At 38.6% G+C, this 19,093-nt stretch overlaps 1 protein-coding gene across 2 annotated transcripts; it reads left to right on the forward strand.

Annotated features, from left to right (window-relative positions):
• Positions 1–286: 286 nt before the first annotated feature.
• LOC143888282 (histidinol-phosphate aminotransferase, chloroplastic-like) lies at positions 287–17,313 on the forward strand. 2 transcript variants are annotated; one of them, XM_077392655.1, is made up of 10 exons: positions 287–414; positions 751–1,032; positions 1,281–1,364; positions 3,082–3,236; positions 3,367–3,464; positions 3,744–3,852; positions 4,574–4,731; positions 5,324–5,466; positions 5,592–5,732; positions 16,433–17,313. In XM_077392655.1, exons 2-10 carry the CDS (start codon positions 751–753, stop codon positions 16,562–16,564), a joined length of 1,302 nt encoding a protein of 433 aa, XP_077248770.1. In that variant the 5' UTR covers positions 287–414; the 3' UTR covers positions 16,565–17,313. The 2 variants fall into 2 exon arrangements, with proteins under 2 accessions (XP_077248770.1, XP_077248769.1); XM_077392654.1 differs by lacking the exon at positions 287–414 and having other exon boundaries at positions 730–1,032.
• Positions 17,314–19,093: the final 1,780 nt, after the last annotated feature.

A 19,093-nucleotide genomic window follows, 5' to 3' on the forward strand; every position in this document is an offset into this window, starting at 1 on the left:
AATAAAAAGGGGGTGAATAGAATAACTAAAGGTAAGTAGGTAGTAAAAGTTAGGGTTTATTCATTTTAGCAAAAAGAGAAAAGGAGAGAGAGCTCACAGCTAGGGTTTCTTCTCTCATTTTCTGCCGTCTCTCTCTCCGCGGCTCCGCCTCCGGCCACCTCTCCAGCGATCAGGTACTCTCTCTCTCTCTCTTTGAATCTCTGATCCTCTCCCTTTTTCTTTCTTTTTTCTTTCTTTATATTTTTCATTTGAGATTTTGAGGGTTTTGATTTCTCTTCCCTCTTTCAGCAGATCCACACAAAGCTTCTGATTTCTCTCCTCTGTTTCAGAAGATCCCCATCTTCAACTCCCTTCTAAAGCAAACAGAAGAGGAATTTGGGTTTTTCAAAGGTCTTTTGAAGATTCTCAAAAGAGGTGAGCATAGATTTTGTAGGTTGGAGTTGGATGAGATTTTGAAGGTTTTTATCGAAATGGGTTTGAGTTCTTGTAAGGAGGATTCGGCTAAACTGAACTAACTGAACAACCGAAATATAATTTCGGTTTCGGTTCGGTTCGGTTACCATATAAATCGGTTACGGTTTCGGTTAGCATTTTTAGATAACGGAAATATTTCGGTTCGGTTAATTTGGGTAATTTCGGTTCGGTTAAAACCGATTGAACAGCCCTGTAATGCTGTGTTCTTTTAAGTTTCCTTCCCCCTCTTTTCTGCAGTACCTATTCTTCAGATGCTGATTTTGAGTTGAAATGCAGATGTTGATTGAAGTTATTAGTGTTGGAAACACTTGTTCTCTTTCAATGATCAAAACCCATCACGGATTTGGCTTTGTATCACAAAATCCCTCACAATCTCTAACAACCCAGACAAGAAAAATCTATTTTTTGGGCGAAAATCGAATGTCTGTGGCCCGTTGTATGGCGTCGACTATACCCACAAAACATGTCAATGAGAGTCAGAATCACTTAACTGGGGATTCATTCATCCGTCCCCATCTCAGGAAATTGTCTCCTTATCAACCCATCTTGCCTGTTGAGGTAATTTCTTTGGAGATTTGTTGATATTGCATGTCACTGTTGAGTTTCATCTCTTTGTTTGATTGGGTATTGGATTTTGATGGTTTGATGGATTTTAGTGGAAATTATCAGATTATGTAGTTTAGTGTGTTGGACTGAATGGAGAGTTTAGATTGGGTTAAGCTATTCATTTTTAGAATCTGCTCAAATGAATTTTTGTGCTTCAAATGAACTTATTCAGATCTATTTATGAGATTGATTCTTTGCAGGTTTTGTCTACACGGCTTGGAAGGAAGCCTGAGGACATTATTAAACTCGACGCAAATGAAAATCCATATGGTCCACCACCAGAGGCAAGTCATTCCTCCTTTTCTTTACGGTGTTTTTTTTAATGTATAATACTACATAATTTCAATTAATTATCATTGTAAGAAGTTTCCTGAAGTATCCATAAGATTTGCGAAGAAAAACAATATTAGTAGGCTCTTTGGCAAAAGTCAATTAACAGCAAATTAATTTAATTTTAAATCTTCTGCATGTTTGGTTGACCCTAAACAATATTGTAAAGAAGACAAGATAAAAGTTATGGAACAACATTAGAGCCATACTACTTACAAATCTAACTGGATTTGATTATTAAAATCTTGACTAGTTCTCTTGGAGCTTCATTGTTTGCTGGCTGTATACAAGAAACCTTTCTAAATTGCAAAACTGGTGCTTTTTCAATGAGTGCCTAAATTCAACATTGAAATAGCTAAATGTAATCTGTTCAAGTGTGGTTGAGTCTGATGGGTTTACCATCATAATACTGGAAAAAAATTGTTGGATTATCTGGATGTTGTTCTCGGGTTTCTGTTAATCTCCCATTTGATAAACTACCAGCCAGTGACATTTGCATCCAAGCGTGCAAAAGTTTCAATGGCAGCATTTTGCTTATGAATTAACCTGGTGCTTGTGCTTTAACTGTAGCATGATAGGTCTCAGGAAGGAAAAATGTCTGTCTAGGATTTCAGAGGAAGTGAACCCAATTGAAACTAACCAACAATCTCAACATCATACTATGTTCAGGATGAGATAGAGGAGGCATAACTTACTGATTATACAACTAGAGTAGGGTGATGGGGGTGGCTTGTTACTAGGTATAGGGAGTACTGGTCAAGCGGAAACGGAGATGACATGAAATAACAGAATTTTAACCTTAGATGGATGTGTAGAAAAGTGCAAATCGGAGGAAACATGCTTTTTTTTTTTCGATGGATGTGAGGGGCTAGCAATCTTTATTTTTGCGATTTTTCTTAGATAGATCAGGAAGGTCGTTTGTACCATCTTTGAAGTTGTCGCTGGGAATGGTCAATTCCAGTGATATGGCCACCATTAACAAGCGAGAAATTCTTTCGACAATAAGACTATGGGGGGAAGGTACAAGGAGGGTCATCTGTCACCCATCTACATTCCCTAGCTGGCATGAACAAAGGAAGACAGGGAGATAGGAAGTGGGGTGGGAGGAAGATGAGGTGATGGAGTTGATGTGAGAGGAGGTGCGGTGGTAGGAATGGGTAAGCTCATGAAAGTCTTATCCCCTTCGCAAAATCATGATTTTGAGATTTTCAGAATTAATTCTGCATGAATTCTTAGTAACCATGTGTGACTTCTCATAATTTGCCTCGAGTAACAAAGCACACTGTTACCAAATACATGATTTCTATTCATGTATTTTTGAGAAGTTTTTCATTATTTTTGGCTGCAACCATAAGCGACCTTTTTTGAGAATGGTAGCTTAATGAATGGTAAATCAAACACAAGCTTACTGAATGGATCTTTGTGTTCATTTTGCTACTTAAATCAATATCATTTACTTTTATAAATATAGGTAAAACTGATTTTTCAACCTGGTAGTATAGGAAATGGTATCTACTTTGCATCAATGAATTGTATGTGATTCTATATCTTAATCTTTTGTCAGTTAATTCTATATATTGAAGTCTAACAGACGGGATATGATCTTCTTTTTCCTTTTTGACATGGTTGAACTTCATTTTGTTCTAAGTCTATGTTCTTGATTGTTTATAGGTGTTTGAAGCTTTGGGTGCATTGAGATTCCCATATGTTTACCCTGACCCTGAGAGTCGTCGCTTACGTGCTGCCCTGGCTGAAGATTCTGGTCTCGAGTCTGAGTACATACTTGCAGGATGTGGTGCAGATGAGCTCATCGATTTAGTCATGCGGTTAGAAATTGAAGTTTCTTTGATTCATTTTTTTTGAACCATAGTTTCTTTGATTCATTTGTTTATTCCTTTCTTTCATATCAACTATCTGCAGCTATTTTTTTTCTAAATTGAATTTGAGCCATTGCAGATGTGTACTTGATCCTGGCGACAAGATTGTAGACTGTCCTCCAACGTTTACTATGTATGAGTTTGATGCTGCAGTTAATGGAGCACTGGTCATTAAGGGTACTATAAAGCCTCTTTTTTTTTAAAAAAAAAAAATCTTTTTAGTTTCCTTCTAAGATAAATTTTGTGTGCACAGTTTTGAAAATATCATTAGGTATACTCTAACCCTTACTCCATACATTTTTTTGTTTGCTGTTACCTGCTGATTTGATGTTTGTTGATATAAGGATGTCCATCAATCGCTTGTTCGAATGTTAGAAGTGTAATCTTGTAATATTTCATATTTCCTTGATGTGGGTAACATCTCATACGGCCATTCATCATCTTAATTTTATGCAGTACCAAGGCAGTCAGATTTTAGTCTGAATGTCTCCCGCATTACTGAAGTTGTCGAACAGGAAAAACCAAAATGTATATTCCTGACTTCTCCAAACAATCCGGATGGGAGGTACATTTTCAGTTCGGTTTTTTCTCTCAATGAATTGTTTTTGTGAAACAACCAATTACTACAAAAGTTTAGCCGTTGGAGATGGTGTTATTTAATCTTTCATACTTTAACACTCCCCCTCACAGGTGGCCCCTCTTTTTAGGGCTCGCCTACACGTGACACATGTGGTTTCTCCTTTCGGTTGGCCATTACATGTGGTTTTTTAATATCAAGGAGTTTTGAACCCTAGACCTTTGCTGTGATACCATGTGAAACAACCAATTACTTCAAAAGCTTCAGCTGTTGGAGATGGCGTTATTTAATCTTTTATACTCTTAACAGTTTTTAAAGATAACAATTATCCACGATACTTTAACAGTTTTTAAACATACTCCAAAATTACCGTTGCGCCGAGGGCGAGCCTTGGCGCAACGCTAAGGTTGCTCCATTGTGACCTGGTGGTCACGGGTTCGAGTCACGAAAACAAGCCTCTCTGCAAAGCAGGGGTAAGGCTGCGTGCATCTAGCCCTCCCAAGACCCTGCAATGGCGGGAGCCTCGTGCACTGGGCCACCCTTATCAATCAATAAGAATGAAAACATAACTGAAATTTAGTTATTCTGACTGAATGATGCAGCAGATTGCATTCTTCAAAGTTGGATAACATCTCTCGAGCATGGACCTTTCCTTTGATTCTTCTCGAGAATCATTTAATTCTCATATATCCTTTCTGTTGTCATATAGTATAATCAGTGATGAGGACCTCTTAAAGATTCTTCATCTGCCAATATTGGTTATATTGGATGAAGCATACATTGAATTCTCTGGAAAAGATTCTAAGATGACGTGGGTGAAGCAACATGAAAACTTAATTGTCCTTCGGACATTTAGCAAAAGAGCCGGTAAGTTCAAAGTTCCTTCTGTGCTTGTAAGTTTAAAGAGCCAAGTTGTTCTGGAAATTTATTGCCAGCCTATATTACTCTTATTGTGGTACTACAGATATATGTTGTACTCCTGATGATGATTTTCTTGTTAACTTGGTTACTTATAATGTATCAATTACCTCTGGCGAGATGGACTTTGTGTTGGACTTTAAATGGTATTGGAATTATTTGATGTATTTAATATATGGACCACTAGTATCTAAAGGACTTTATATGGTACCACAAATTTTGCACTTGGCTTCAAGGCACATCTTTCCATTTTACACTCACTATTGGGTCTATCTTTAGCATATTTTCATTGTCATGTCCATAAATTCCTCGACGAAAATTGCACTTGGCTTCAAGGCACATCTTTCCATTTTACACTCACTATTGGGTCTATCTTTAGCATATTTTCATTGTCATGTCCATAAATTCTTCGACGAAAATCATGCTCTGGAACAAGATACAATCTTAAGACTGTTAACACCTGGCTTTTACCTATGCATGTCCCTCATGCCTACTAAGGCTAGGCTTGACCATTATGCATTTGATTAATTACATGAACCAGGTTTAGCTGGACTTCGCGTGGGATATGGAGCATTTCCTCTTAGCATTATTGAATACCTTTGGCGAGCAAAGCAACCATATAATGTGTCTGTGGCTGCAGAAGTTTCTGCTTGTGCAGCATTGCAGAACCCCATTTATTTAGAGGTATTTTCTTCATTGTAATTTATTTGGCTTTACATCATGCCTTCACATTTTTTTTCTCTCGATGCCTTCAAATATCATGGTTCACAATTATAACATCATACAATAAAATGTGCAAATATCCACAGAAGGTGAAAAATGCTTTGGTACAAGAAAGAGAAAGACTTTATAACCTTCTGGAGGGCATACCATTTCTGACGCCGTATCCAAGCTATTCTAATTTCATTCTTTGCGAGGTCACATCTGGGAAAGATGCTAAGAAATTAAAGGTACTTGATCTTCTCTAGAAAAACCACACTTAGGGATCGTTTAGATGCAAATTTCTATTTGTTATGTTTGTTGGTTACTGGTTGTTTGTCTTACACTTCTTTTCACTTTCTGCACATATAGAGTTAACATAGTTATTTATGACCAGTGCATTTTAGTTGGTTAGTCTAACTTGTTTAACAATTCTTGTGTTTCATCCTGTGCATGCTTTTGTTTGTGTTAATGGCATTATTCACCTCAATTGGTTGCAGAATTAAATGCATGATTTTGCCTACTCAAAATCAATCTCGAACCTCTAATTACACTAGCCAGCAAATATATATGAGACCAATGATTTGATGGCACCTTGTCCAATTACAATTCTGTCAAATTTTCATGTCAGGCGTGTAAAATTTGGTAAATATAGGCTGATATGTACTGGGCATTTACTGACAATAAATGGCAAAAAACAAATGCAAATACCATTAACTTTTGATCTTCTTTGGAGTTGTCATATTCACTTCTTTCTATTGAAGCTTTAAACCCAAAGCCTCATAGCCCCTTCCCATGCAACATCAATGATTAGTTTGAAAGTCATGATTATATGCTCTCTCTCTCTCTCTCTCTCTCTCTCTCTATATATATATATATATATATATATATATATATATATATATATATATATATTAGAACCATCAATGTCGTTCCTCTTTCCTTTTCGGCAACATCAATCTCCAAAACCCTAGGAAGCATCTTCGGGTATATTATATTCAATACAATTCAACTCAACTCAACTCAACTAAGCCTTTGTCCTAAACTAGTTGGGGTCGGCTAATGAATCCTATAGAAAATTTTCATGAAGAAGGTGAAAGGATCTAACCAGCTCAATTGACTAAGTCTAAACTTAACACTAGATGGGTTCGTCTACATGGATCATTTTCTTCCATTCACTCCTATCCAAGGTCATGTTCTCTATTATGTTCCTAGCCCTCAACTTTCCTCACTGTTTCTACCCAAGTTGTTTTCGGTCTGCCCCTACCTCTTTTTACTCCAAAAGTGGCACGAGTCACTTCCTCTCACCGGAGCATCCAAAAACCTACGTTGGATATGCCCAAACCATCTTAAGTGGTGCTCTCTCATTTCTCCTCAATTGGTGCCACCCCTATCTTTTTACGGATGTCTTCATTTTTAATTTGATCAAACCTTGTGTGACCGCACATCCATCTAAGCATTCGCATCTCCGCTACACTCATCTTATGCACATGCTGCTTCTTGGTGGCCTAAAATTTTGACCCGTACAACATGGCTGGCCTCACAGCTGTCTTATAAAACTTTCCCTTCAACTTGGTAGGTATTTTACGGTCGCACAGAACTCTTGAAGTATGCTTCCACTTCAACCAACCTGCTCTTATTCTATGGTTAACATCCTCTTCAATCTCTCATTCCTTATGTAGGATTGAACCAAGATAGCAAAAGATATCCCTCTTAGGAGATTTTATATGGTGTAAGGGCTTACAACAATACGGTAGGGGTACCGCCTTTGATATTTGATCCAACAGCAGCTCACTTTTTGAGGAGCTGCTATTGGATCAGATACCAAGGATGGTACTTCCACCGTACAAAGGCCTTATTGTTGTAAGCCCTTACACCATAGAATTTCTCCCTTCTTAGATACCTCATGTCCAGTCATATTTACTGTCCAGTCATATTTACTACATCCTCGCTTCGCTTCCTTACATTACTAAAGTTGCACTTCATATACTCTGTCTTAGTCCTGCTCAGTATAAAACCTTTGGATTCCAAAGTAGTTCTCCATAGCTCTAACTTAGCATTAACTCTTGCGTTGGTTTCGTTAATTAATACTATGTCATCTGCAAATAACATGCACTACGTCACCTCGCTCTGGATACCCATCCATAAGTTCATCAATAACTAGAGTAAAAAGATAATTGGAAACTGACTAGATGTGCCATCCGTAGTTGTGACACTATTTACTGCTCCATCGTACATATCCTTAATCATATCAACATATTTATTAGGCACTTTTTTCCTTTCAAAGACCTACCACATAACACTCCTGTGAAACTTTAGAAAGGTTGAAAAACCCCGAGCAAAATCGCTACACGTAGCGGAAGAATAAACCGTGTAGAATGCTCTAACCTAGGATTCCTAGGGACTAATTGATTTTATGGTGATTTAATAAACACAAATATAAATCAAATACCTTTAGTTGCTGTAGAGAAGAACATGTCCGCTTGATCTACTCCTCGAAAATTCGCTGACGATTTAATCGACGCGAAACCGCAAGATGAATCGATGGATTCCTTTTGTTGCGCAAAGGAACTTGTGTACAACTCTTTGTTCACTTTATAATATGATCTTTATCAGATTATAATATGAGAATATATGTTTTGATCAATGGAGCTTAGTTGGATAATTGTCTTTGACCTTAAAAAGACAAAACTAGTTGATGGAATTGAGAGAGAAGAAGAGAAAAACTTTGGGGTGTCTCTACCAATTTCTAGCACATGGAATTATGGGAGAGCTCTAAAAAACTACAGCAATATGTCTTGTATTTATAGAGTTTTCCATTTGCACAATCCAAAATTTCTAGAGAAATCCCAAAAACTAAGGAAACCAAAATTGGAGCTCCAATTGGGGAAACAAGCTACCCCACTTAGGAAACCCACATGGGGCGCCCAAGGGGGGTGTCACTTGCTGCCCAAGCAACCTTGGGTTGCCTCGTGTGGTTTCCTTGTTTCCAATTTTGTTTGGTCAATTGTTTCCTTCTCTCTTTCTAATTTCACCCTATGTGTTGCTTTAATTTTTCAAAACAAATCAAGCAATAATATTTCAAATATTATATGTAATTCAAATTGCTAATGGCACACCACATGGGGCGTGTGGACATGGGTCCCACCCAAATTCGTCCCATGTGGGTTCTCTTATCCAATTCAAATTCCCATTGCATTTTATTTAATTCCCAATTAAATTAATGCAATCCAATGTTATCCAATAGAATTAAAGCTCTAATATAATATATGATATTCCCAAAATACTCTTATAGTTAATACTTAACCATTTTGGTATTCCCAATGTATCCCATAGTGTATATACACTATATACATTGTGTATATCCTTTCAATACATTCAATGCCACCAAACTAGTTCGTGTGAGCAACTAAATAAATGCGGGGACCTCTATCTAATAGATTATAATAGGTCAATCGAGTAGTGGTTGGGATTGTAGCAGGGATTTAACGGTAGATCCTGCAAAACCCACAAGTGGGCCCCACTGCGATTATTGCTCCGTAACCAATGCTACAATCGCATTGAGTCACTGACCTCCATCGAGACGTAACCCTGAAGATAACCGTCAAATCATCATACCCCTAATCACATCAAATGTGCAAGTCCTTTCTCCAAGTCCACATATACCGAGTTGAGTCCTACGGGGCGTGGACGTCAACTACCCCCTGGGCTCACTCATGGTATACCTTTCAGTCAAGCAATGTCGGCTCTCAAATGCATTTGTTCAAACCATTTCAAAACTTATTTTGTGAAATCCTTTTGATAAACATCTTATCAAATCCACCTGACCAGGTATTTTTCTACGACTACTGCTCTGATCAAAACCGTAGACGTTATACTATTAAATAGGCAGAGAATTCCATGTCGGGTATCACTATTGACCTCGAAGGTTTGTCCAACACTCTAGTACTACCCTCTGGTAACTCCAATAAGAATCACGGTTAGATAGACAAAAAATGAAAGACTCGCCAACAGACCAATATGACCCCTCAGGTCAAAGGACATGTAAAGGGTCTTGTCTGGTAGAATAGCTCAACGTTCTCCTGTCCACAAGCTATTCTAATGTGATCCTGTTTAGTACGCAATCTCATTGTCGTACCCATTCCATCTTGCTTAGCATCCATTACCCAAGTGATTGAGATAAGTCACTCCACGTCTCGTGCATGTAGGCAAGATAGATGCTAGTTATATATAGGAGGATGTGTCCAACCTCAACCCCAACTAGGAACTACTAAGGTCTGCAAAGAACCGTAATCCCATATCTCCTTGCTCCCTAGGATCTATGGGTGGACATGGTTCCGGCTAAAACCGAAGAACCGAACCGAACCGACTGCTTCGGTTTGGTTCGATTCTAAAAATTTTCGGTTCAATTCTAAAAAATTTCGGTTCAATTCTGGGTCCCAAATCTGGGAACCGATGGCTTTTGGTTCGATTCTGGGTTTGGGTACCTGGAACCGAGAACCGAACCGGTCCTCGGTTCCAGGTTTCATTGGTTCGGTTCTGGTTCCTGATTTTGGGAACCGATAGGGAGTGGTTCGGTTCTGGGTTTACCTCAGAACCGAACCGAACCGAACCATGTCCACCCCTACTAGGATCTGTGTGAATCCATGAGCATGAGTTTCCTACGTTGCTACCTAAGGACAAATACGTGTCAATAACAAGTAACATATCACACATATTTAACTTTTAGTACCCATAAATGTCATGAAAAAGAAACTTTTATTGATTAACATGCGAAATATACTAGGTTTTAAGGCACCAACTCTAATAGGAACCCTATATATGTTTATCCAAATCAATGAAAACCATATGAAGGTCCTTTTTATTTTCTCTAAATCTCTCCATTAACCGCCTTATCAAGAAGATAGCTTCCATAGTCGATCGTCCGGGCATGAAGCCAAACTGATTCTCTGACACCTTAGTCTCTTTTCTTAGTCTATGCTCAATTACCCTCTCCTAAAGCTTCATGGTGTGACTCGTTAGCTTGATTCCCTTGTAATTGGTGCAACTCTGAATATCCCCATTTTTCTTATAAATAGGTACTAATGTACCCTTCTTCCACTCATCAGGCATCTTCTTAATCTTCAAAATATTGTTAAATAATCTAGTTAACCAAATCAAACCACATCACCCAAGCTCCAAGTCTTAATAGGAATACCGTCAGGCCCCATGGCCTTACCTAATTTCATTTTTTCATAGCTACTGTTACCTTTGATGTTCGGATTCTACAACCAAACCTCTGGTTTGTATCATCAAAAGCGTTATCAAATTCTCCTAAATTCTCTACGGGTTCTCCATTAAACAACTTATCGAAATAACTTCTCCACCTCTCTTTAACCTCATTTTCTTTTACTAACAATCTTTGATCTAGTCTTTGATGCATTTTATATGATTCAAGTCCTTGCTCTTCCTTTCTCTCATTTTAGCAAGCTTGTAAACATCTTTTTTCACCCTCTTTCATCCCTAACCTGTGGTACAAATCCTCATAGGCCTTGCCTCTAGCTTCCCTTACTGCCTTATTAGCTTCTTTTTTAGCCAATTTATACTTTTCAATGTTCTCCTCATTTCTACACTTATGCAAACATTTATAACACTCCCCTTTAGACTTAATCGCCTTTTGAACCTCCTCATTCCACCACCACATACCTTTAGACGGTGGCCCACTTCCTCTAGATTCTCCAAGTCTCTAGCAACTTTCCTGTTATAACTAGACATCTCATTCCACATAATATTAGTCCCTTCGTCACGACTCCAAGGTCCTTTAAGCAATCTATCCTTAAACATATTTAGTTTTTCCTCTTTGAGATTCCACCACCTAGTCATCGGATGTCTAACATTTCTATCTTTTCTCTTCTACCGTTTAATGCATATATCCAACACCACCAGCCTATGTTGTGTCACTAAACACTCCCCGGGTATGACTTTACAATCTTTACACGCAGCTCTGTCCTCTCTCATAGTGAGGATAAAATCTATCTAGCTACAGTTGGCGTCACTGCTAAAGGTTATCAAGTGTGAATCTCTTTTCTTAAAAAAAAGTATTTGTTAACATCAAATGATATCGGGCAAACTCCACAATATCTTCCCCTGCCTCATTCCTATTGCCAAAACTCAATCATCCATGAACCCTCTCAAAACCCCAACTAGTTCTTCCCACTTGCCCGTTTAAATCTCATCCTATAAATAACTTCTCTTCATGTGGTATTCCTTGGACTACATCCCTATCCTCCCAAAATTGCCTCTTGACCGAGTCGTTTAATCCTATTTGAAGGGCATACGCACTAATAACATTAATCGTCTCTTCACCTAATATTAATTTAATTTGAATAATTCTATCACCCTTCCTTTTGACATCTACAACCTCATTTCTTAGGCTCTTATCTATTATAATCCCTACACCATTTTTGTTCGTCTCCTTCCTTGTATACCGTAACCTGAAACCCGTATTTTCTATTTCCCTAGATTTTTCTCCTACCCATTTAGTCTCCTAAAGGCAAGCTATATTAATTCCCTTCTACTCATCGATCAACTAATTCCCTTAGCTAACCCGTTAGTGAACCTATGTTCCAATTGGCTAAACAAATCCTTCTCTCTTAGACTAGCTTTCCCGCCCCTCGCCCTCGTCCAGTAAAGTGCGAGGACCCTTGTTTTCACCACACGCGGGCGCCGATGTGGCGCGTCACTAAGGCAGTGACGGCCTAAGACTAGCCTCCTCACCCCCCGCACCCGCCCATGAAGGTGCAGGGACCGTTGCTCATTTAACACTACATCCAAGGGCCGATGCAGCACGTTGCTAAGAGGGTACGCCCCTCTGATTTTTCTATAGGATTCATTTCATAGAACAGTGGCAAAGTTTTCAGCTGGCTGCCAACCTGACACCAACCCTCCTCCTTTATCCTGGCTTTGGACAGGCTGTGAAAAACACAGGCGGAGTTATATTATATTCTATACATTTATAAAAAATAAATGCACCACAGATCCCTGGTTTTTATGATTATTAAATTTTATAATTTGACGATTTCTTATTTGTGTTTTAGCCATTTTTGTTTCACGATTTCTCATTTGTATTTTAACCATTTTTGTTTTTTTACTATCCATCCCTCCCCAGACCCCACAATGGCGGGAGCCTCGTGCACTTGGCCGCCCTTTTTTTACTATCTATCCATGCTTTCTCCCTTTCCTGTCTTTTCAACATTTTTCTTTTTTCTTGATTTGTTAGATTCTTTTGAAACTAAACCTAATATGAGTGTGGTATACATATCAAATCAACTCGAAAGCGTTGTATCATCAGGTCACTGATCTAACATTCAGACACCCACCAGACAATGTCTTATACTATCAGTTTGGAAATATGAGTTATTTAGTTATGGCTTCACGTCAAGTCTGGCTAAGTGCTACCACCAAGTTTTTTTGTCATCTAGTTAATTCAAACCATTTTAAATTTTCTAGGGAGTTTTAATGAGTTTGTGGGATCTTTATTGGGGGTTGCTTAGGACAACTATATACCACTGAAAGATGTTGCAGAGCAAATGTTTTTACTCCCGAGGATGATGGAGAAATTAGCTGTTAATTATAAACCATGATTGTAAAATTTCAAAGACATCTAAATTTCTAGATTCAGAAACGAACCTAAATTTTTATTTTTATTTTGAAAATTCATTTCTGGTAAAAATCTGAATATTAGCATCCAGTTCAGAAATTACTTCAAATATATCAAGCATCATCTGTCTTATCAAATTGTCTCTAGTAACCCAAACCTAAAATCTTTCAGCACCTACATTGTGAGAGTTTCTTAATCCCCCTTCAGAATTTATATATTTTCCTCTTGGAGTTGACGAGAAAGAGATGATTTCTTGGAGCAACCTCTCTGATTCTAGACCTAGTTCACTTTCTGTATGACATTCCAAACATGTACAAGTCCATGGCAGATTGAAAAGGGTACACTTGGATAAAGATAAAAGGCTCTTATGGCTTGAATAAACTCAAATAGAGTAGAGAGTGACTGGAGAGTGATATTAGGGACTAAGTCAAGGTTATGCCGTAAATATGAATAGGTATCAACAGTTTCATATCCTTGATGGCATGGAGTGATAGAGTTTAGAGGCCAAACTGCTTTTACATGACCCGTGGAAGCAGACTTCCAATGAATCAATTCTAACTGGGCATGTATGTGTTTTTGACTTTAAAGTCTCTCGTCACCAATTCATTGGCCAAATGGAAGGAGCGTGCTAATCACGTTTGGAACCACATCAAGAGAGTTGCAAACTCGAGTTTCTGGATCATCATTTGACATAAAAACCATGTATTGGTGGGATTGAGATGGAAGGGTCAGGTGCAGGTTGCTCACTGTGGGGTGGATCAATACAGCTGGCCTAAGTTGTCTTTTATTCAGAATTGAAGATTTTAGTTGATTTACTGCGGGCAGTGATAAATCGACCCCCATATAGGGCAGTGCAGAGAGAGAGAGAGAGAGAGAGAGAGAGAGAGATCAGGGGTTCGATTTAAGTTGAGTTTGGGACAAAGGCTTAGATGAGTTGAGTAGAATTAAGTTGAGTTGGGAATTCCCATGAATGTTCATTCAATGAACTTTCATGCTCCCTTGCCTGCGGAACTATTCTGTTGGCGTTTCATTCTTGCGTGGGCCCCATCATCATGGTGGCTAAAGTTAGAGATGTTCTTTCTTTTCTTAATGCAACTTTTCTTGGTTCTGTAATTCTGCCTTAAGTTTGAGCTTACATTGTTAGCTTTAATTTTGAATTTGCTAGTGTAGCGAACTTTGAATCACACTGACACATCTACAGTTTGTGGAGTTCTCAACAAAGAAAGATAGGTGGGACATTTAGAGTTACCAATGTAATCCGTATCATGGTCGCTTAATGAGCTCGACAGGGCGTATTTGTCTTATCTTACCACTAATTTTTTTTCATAAGATAATGGTCTTTACTGTTCTTTTCCGGTGGCCTTGGATGGGAGCATAGTGCCAATGCTTTGCCTTATGCTTTTATGTGGCAGCCTTAAAAAAATTATCATGCAATGGAATCTTCACTGTATTGGAAATCCGTGCACTGTGCACACTAAACAAAAGCCTCTTCTGTAGCATCTAGTTCATAAGAGCTGAAAAGGAATGTCTAGGGTGATATACTATTTTAACTACAAATTTGCATGAGAAGGTGACATTAAAAGTATATTAGAATCTGTCCCATGTACAAGAACGTACAAGACTGGGAGTTAATGGAATATCATGATTTTACTTCGATTAGCATGAAGGGCGAGTGGCACTGATCGCATAATAATTATGCTTGGCGAGTATCCACTATTGCAAAACATTTTCTTGCAGGTTAGGGTATTCTTAGTGGTATAAAAACCTATTAGATCAACCACATGATGTTTTGTTTGAAAGAGATTGAGTTGTAGAGCTTGAATCTGACATTACTGGAGACCCCATTTTCAGCTGATATTATTATCCTCAAGGCTCTTATTCCTGTTTCATTTGTCACCCATGAGAAAATGTGTGCCTTCTCTAGGAGATGACCGATAGAAGTGTGAGCCCATTCCTTGCTGGAAAGACTGAGCAAAACTAGTGTACTGCACTCATTGACGGGTTATTGGCCTATTCTTTTCTTTCTCTCAGATTGAGTTTTTGAGCAATTCTCTCCCTCAGGGTGAAATAGAAAGTTCTCTATGCTTGAGAGCCATGTTATGCATGTCCCCTTTTCGTTTAAACGCAGAAGTCCACTGTAGGCGTACCCCTTGAACATTACTAGTTTTTGCTTTGATGCTCTGTCTTCTTTCACAGAACAGCTCTTCTTTTGCAATACGGGTCACTGCTTCCAACGAAGCAGAAGTGAGGGTTGTGCTCTAGGGATTCACATTGATTGCAAGTAGCGATTTATACAGCCTAATTGTGCTATGTGATTTGCTTAATGTCATAGGTGGTTAGACGGTTCTCACCTTCACCCATGGAGGTTTGCACATTTCATTGAGGAGATAATTGACCGAGTCTCGGATCACAATAGCTCCTTTCTTCATGTTAGGAGATTGGCAATCAGCGAGGCAGATAGACTTGCTAGGACGGGAACACAGGGACATAACTTGACATTTCCTTGATTGATGTGGTTTTTCTGCCTTCTCTCTCTCTCTCTCTCTCTCTCTCTCTCTCTCTCTCTCTCTCTCTCTCTCTCTCGCCCATGGCTTGTCCTCAATTAGCATTGTTTGCCATTGGATGACTAAGAGAGACAAAAAAAGAAAATGCTCAGGTGCTTTGCTCTTCTTTTGTACTAGTGAAACAAAAGGACAGGTCTTATATTGAGGAGAAGGGGGGGGGGGGGGGGGGGGCTTCCCTAGGCTGTTGAGTTGTTGGCAGTTGAAGGCTTTATAGTGAAATGGTTTTTCTATAGTTTGAATATGAAGACAGTACATGTTGATCTTGTGGCACCTAGATAAGCTCATAATATTCCATGAGAAATTGTACGCATCTATCAGATGTGTTTGTTCCAGTCTTCTTCTATTGTTTTTTTGCTACGGATATTTCTCCTGTAGTCAGGTTTAGAGCCTGTTAATTTCGGAACAAACTAGTATTCTGAACAAACTAGTATGTAGAGAAAATGTCATAGTAACTTTCATTAAGAAATCTGATTAAAGCTTTATCCTTTATATGGAAAGTACACATATAAGGGAGATTAAAATGGTTACTAGAGACAATTTGATAAGACAGATAATGCTTGATATATTTGAAGTAATTTCTGAACTGGATGCTAATATTCAGATTTTGACCAGAAATGAACGCCCTATTTCATGTTACAATCGGTAAAAGGAAATCCTACTATAACTGATGACAGTCTACATGATTTACATCTAATCCGTTTTGTCTTTGCTATGCCAATCTGTATTGATATATTTGAATTAATTTCAGGAAGACCTTGCTCAAATGGGAGTGATGATTCGACACTACAATAACAAAGAATTGAAGGGCTATGTTCGGGTCTCTGTCGGGAAGCCCGAGCACACAGATGCTTTGATGAACTGTCTAAAACTCCTCTCTTGATTCCTTTTTCATTTCAAGAGTTGTCTTTAGGATCTACCAATTTCCTTCCACTCGGTGATAAATCAGACGTAGTCGAACAATGTATTATCTTTGGGATAATTACATTTACACCCCCTCTAGTTTCTGACACATCCACTTCAACCTCTATAGCTTAAAACGTGACAAAGACATCCCCTCTAGTTTCAATTTGGTTAAGTTTTGCCCCCTCAGCTGAAGGTTCGACCATAGATTGAAGGGTTAGGATGATCCGATGGAGCTGATTTTTTGGGCACACCATATCTATGTCACGACCCATCAAATGAACGCTTTGGATCATCCAAATAATGTGGGCCCATACCTGAATCCAAACAAAGCGTTCATTTGATGGGTCCTGACATAGATAGGGTGTGTCCAAAAAATCGGACCTTCAGCTGAGGGGGCAAACCTTAAACAAATTGAAGTGGATGTGTCAGAAACTAGAGGGGGTGTAAATGTAATTATCCCAAAGATAATACCTTGTTCGACTACGTCTGATTTATCACCGAGTGGAAAGAAATTGGTAGATCCTAAAGACAACTCTTGAAATGGAAAAGGAATCAAGAGAGGAGTTTATAGGGGTTGAAGTGGTTGGGTCAGAAACTAGAGGGGGTGTTAATGTAATTATCCCATTGTCTTTCTGAACATTTGCCCAATGATTGTTGCTGAATTTTGTTATAGACACAGAATTTTGCAGATTAAGGCTACTGAACTCTTGTATTCTTGAAAAGAAATACGTATCATTTTGCGTTATTTATAGCGGAAGGACGTCTTTCGCTTGTTGAATCTAGATTTAAGAAAAACTGAATTAACCAAATGGTAAAATCCATTGTGTGGATCAAAGCAAATGTAAATCGGGAAAAGCCTGGCTTCTGCTTGGGACCTTAAAATGATTTAGTGTCGATCATTTCCGTCCATAGAATCAAGCAGACCTAGAATTCCACCTTAGCAGACATTCAATAATTACCTAGGAAACATGCTAACGAGTCTGCTTGGAGTTCAATGCAATATTGGCAGCGAAACGATGAATGGCATATGAAATTCCTTCCAAAATCCTAGCGGCTGCCGAGAGTTTGTGCTTCCATACACTGCCTTAGTTAAAAAAGGTAGCTTGCTGGGAGCCTATGATTGGGTCCGCCCTCTTGAATTCAGCATGATCTGAATTCTGTAGTGGGACCCACAGAATGGTCTGGATCATGTGGAATAAGGATGGTCATCCAAGAATGTATTTTTGGGTGGGTAAGCTGGGATTGAACCTGCGACCTGAAGGTTGAGATACAAGACCTCAACCAACTGAGCTACAGGCCCAACCCCAACAAAGTAGGGGTGCCACTCGGGTCAATTTTTTGGAATTCGGGTTGAGTTTTTACCTTAAAATAGGGTCAGGTTCATGTTGAATCCTATTCAGTTTCTAGCAAAAGCTCATCCTGACCCAACCCAACCCAACCCAAGTTGCTCCCTTACAAAAAAAAGAAAAGAAAAAAAGAGACGGGTGCATGGTTAGATACCTAACATATTCTCATTTGATTTGATGTCTACAACAGACTCAGTATTATCTGATATGGTAACCGTTTTGGGACCGAGAGTGGAACTGATCAAATAGCTTCATACCACATTAGAAATCTTTCCCTATTTTTGCCTTTTTTTTTCTCAATGAAAATGGCAAAACTACGCCTCCCATGCCATGTGGCATGGGGATTTGTTAGGTTATTCTCTCGGTTCCGCTATCGGTCTCCATAGCAACACTCATACTAACCATGTTTCTTTTCATCGTCATTGGCATTTTTTTAGAATTTTTTTGTATTACTTTTTTCCATAGAAATTTAATTTTTACAGTATAAATTGGGTTTTCTTAGGTTTTGCTGCTATTAACACTACTAAATCCATTTTGCCTACTAAATCAGTTTTACCTATGAAACCGGTTTTGTTGATTTATCATCACTACTAATTTGGCCTCCTACAAAAACAGTTTTGTTTTTGTCAGATAACAGAACATGACTTTGGATAGGATAGGATGGAACATAACATAGAACATGACCTTGGATAGGATAGAATGGAAGAATTTTTTTGTTTTTTTAATGGGTATGGAAGAAAATGATCCATGTAGACGAACCCAACTAGTGTCAGAGTAGACTTAGTCAATTTGAGCCGGGTAGATTCTTTCACCTCCTTCATGAAAATTTTCTAAAGGATTCATTAGCCGACCAACTAGTTTGGGACAAAGGCTTAGTTGGGTTTTAAGTTGAGTTAAGTTTACTAATTTGGCCTCCTACGAAAGGGGGTTCGATTATGCCTCTACTAAATCCATTTTGCCTACTAAATCAGTTTTACTGCACTACTAATTCGCCACCCTACAGAAACAGTTTTGTTGCTATTAATTAATGCTTGGGTTTCGGGTAAGTCTCTCTCTAAAGTGGAGGGAAAATCAAACCTAAACATCCATTTTCCCATTTCTCTTTACCCGGTTCCATTAAAATTTACAATTCATGCATAGCATGCGGAGCCCACCACCTT

The sequence above is a fragment of the Tasmannia lanceolata genome, unplaced genomic scaffold (genome assembly GCF_043159265.1).
Source record: "Tasmannia lanceolata isolate RefF3 unplaced genomic scaffold, GAP_Taslan_0.1 ptg000012l, whole genome shotgun sequence".
Taxonomy (NCBI): Eukaryota; Viridiplantae; Streptophyta; class Magnoliopsida; order Canellales; family Winteraceae; genus Tasmannia; species Tasmannia lanceolata.